General features: G+C 35.4%; 1 protein-coding gene across 1 annotated transcript; it reads right to left on the bottom strand.

Annotated features, from left to right (window-relative positions):
• Positions 1-236: 236 nt before the first annotated feature.
• On the bottom strand, positions 237-1,572 carry LOC109151251 (protein EPIDERMAL PATTERNING FACTOR 2-like). Its single transcript, XM_019299172.1, has 3 exons — positions 1,364-1,572; positions 1,227-1,285; positions 237-757 (listed from the first exon to the last, which is right to left on the bottom strand). Exons 1-3 carry the CDS (start codon positions 1,464-1,466, stop codon positions 563-565), a joined length of 357 nt encoding a protein of 118 aa, XP_019154717.1. The 5' UTR covers positions 1,467-1,572; the 3' UTR covers positions 237-562.
• Between the last annotated feature and the right edge of the window lie 321 nt (positions 1,573-1,893).

Here is a 1,893-nt window from a genome sequence, read left to right as displayed (position 1 = left end):
GAAAAAATATGATATTAAAAAACATTTATAGCCTTGGTTCTAACAGGGAAGCCGGCCTGATGTTAAATTTTTTTCTTAAATAGAGATCGAACCAGTTGTGAACGTTTTGAAACTTGAGGACCAAATTAAATGTGGCATTGTCACCATACTCATAGGAACATATATATCCTCTATACTCTCAATTAGCACAGTATTTCTAAAATTAAAATAGCAGCATTAATTAATGTAATAACTAATAATATCTCAACTGATCTATACTACTAGTACTATTTACTACAGTAAAATGTCTGACATATCTCAACTACAAAAAGATCGAGTAAAGCTAACTAACCTTTTTCTAATAATTCTGCTTACTAAATATTCATGAAAACATGACAAAATTAAACACTAACAGTTGTGATTAAAGCACTAATAACATGTAAAATACTCTGCTCTGATCTGAGATCTGACCGACCCACCATAGAACCTAGCTAGCTACATACTCTGATCTAATCTATCGTAAAAAAACAAAAAAAAAAAGTATGGAATTGAGAGGCAATAATCTGCAGCCAAGTGGAGAGGCTCAGTTGGAAGGGACATGGTAGTATTTGCCTCTACACATGCATCTGTAAACAATGGGGCAAGACTCTGCAACTGAGCACTTGAAGCTCACCATCACCCTCTTGCATGGGAAGCATGGCCCACAAGCATGAGAACAGTCCGGGAGACTTGACCCTGTTGGATATAGCTCCATCCCTAGCTCCCCTTTCCTTTCATCCTGCATCCCAATTACTTCAATTCAAACTTCATTTCTTTTACTATAATTCATCGTGTGTGTGTTGGACGGAGGCCAGTAAAGGGCTAAGTCCAGAAATTGGTGGTTAGTATAGGAAGAATGTTAGGCAGATCGGAGGCCGATCAAAGGTCAAGTCTAGCACCATGCCTCTTGAAAATGTAGTGGCAGTATATAAGGAAATAAAATTGTGTATCCGCTTTGAGCTAGAGTTTTTTGGCGTAGTGGTAAAACTTGACCTAACAAGTAGGATGCATATATAAAAGACTGAGAAATATAATTTTAAGGTGTCGGTCAACATAGTGCTTATTTATATCATAACAAGTACCATGCATGGGAATAAATTGTTGATAATAATTGATACAACCCAAATAGCATATAAGTCTATTCTCTTAAAATTTTCAATAAGATTAAAAGATTACAATTACGCGAGATGGCTAGATCAGAGACAAACCTCTAGGTTGTTGTTGTTGGTTTGGTCACCCTTGTGAAGTCCATTCCCTTTGTAGGTAACTAGAACATGTAACCAAGATTATTAATTAACTTGCAACAAATTAAATTTCATAGCTAGGATAAAGTTTTGGAACTTACAATGAGATGGTCTTAGGCTTTGGCTAGTGCCAAGTAGCAGAAAAACCATTGTAACAAACAACATAGTCCACAACCCAAATGTAGGATTTCTCACTGCCTTCATCTTGTCTTTCGTTATATGCCCTCCTATATATATATAAGAACAAACAAAGGAAACTTCAAAGCTACTAAAAGCAATGGAGATAATTGAGGGAGAATGGCAAAATGGTGTTTTTTTGGTGGATTGAAGTTACAAGAAATTTGGACTAGGTTTTATGATGTATATTGGAGAGTGGGAGAGGGAAGGTTTTTAATGTAGATTGTACATCTGCTGACTTTCACATGATACTTGGCTGGGTTTTCAGAGATTCACAGGTTTTCTGATCTCATTCATAATAAGAATAATTTTTGTAAATTAAATTAAAGAAATCAAAAACAAAAACATATATGGGCAATTCATTATTCATGGGTATTGGACAATTGGCCAGTTATGGGATTCAAACATTTGGCAGCACCATAGCTAGCATATATAATATTCATCTTGCCACTTT

This window comes from Ipomoea nil, unplaced genomic scaffold (assembly GCF_001879475.1).
Source record: "Ipomoea nil cultivar Tokyo-kokei standard unplaced genomic scaffold, Asagao_1.1 scaffold2283, whole genome shotgun sequence".
In the NCBI taxonomy this organism is placed as follows: Eukaryota; Viridiplantae; Streptophyta; class Magnoliopsida; order Solanales; family Convolvulaceae; genus Ipomoea; species Ipomoea nil.
The sequence above is the reverse complement of the archived record's forward strand: the minus strand, read 5'-3'. Positions and strand labels throughout refer to the sequence as shown.

What these genes read in the sequence shown, in the direction of transcription:
- LOC109151251 (XM_019299172.1), bottom strand. Translation starts at nt 1,466, where the DNA reads ATGAAGGCAGTGAGAAATCCTACATTTGGGTTGTGGACTATGTTGTTT. An exon ending in AAGCCTAAGACCATCTCATT is followed by an intron (nt 1,286 to 1,363) that starts GTAAGTTCCAAA and finishes TACATGTTCTAG; the next exon opens with TTACCTACAAAGGGAATGGA. An exon ending in CCAACAACAACAACCTAGAG is followed by an intron (nt 758 to 1,226) that starts GTTTGTCTCTGA and finishes ATTGGGATGCAG; the next exon opens with GATGAAAGGAAAGGGGAGCT.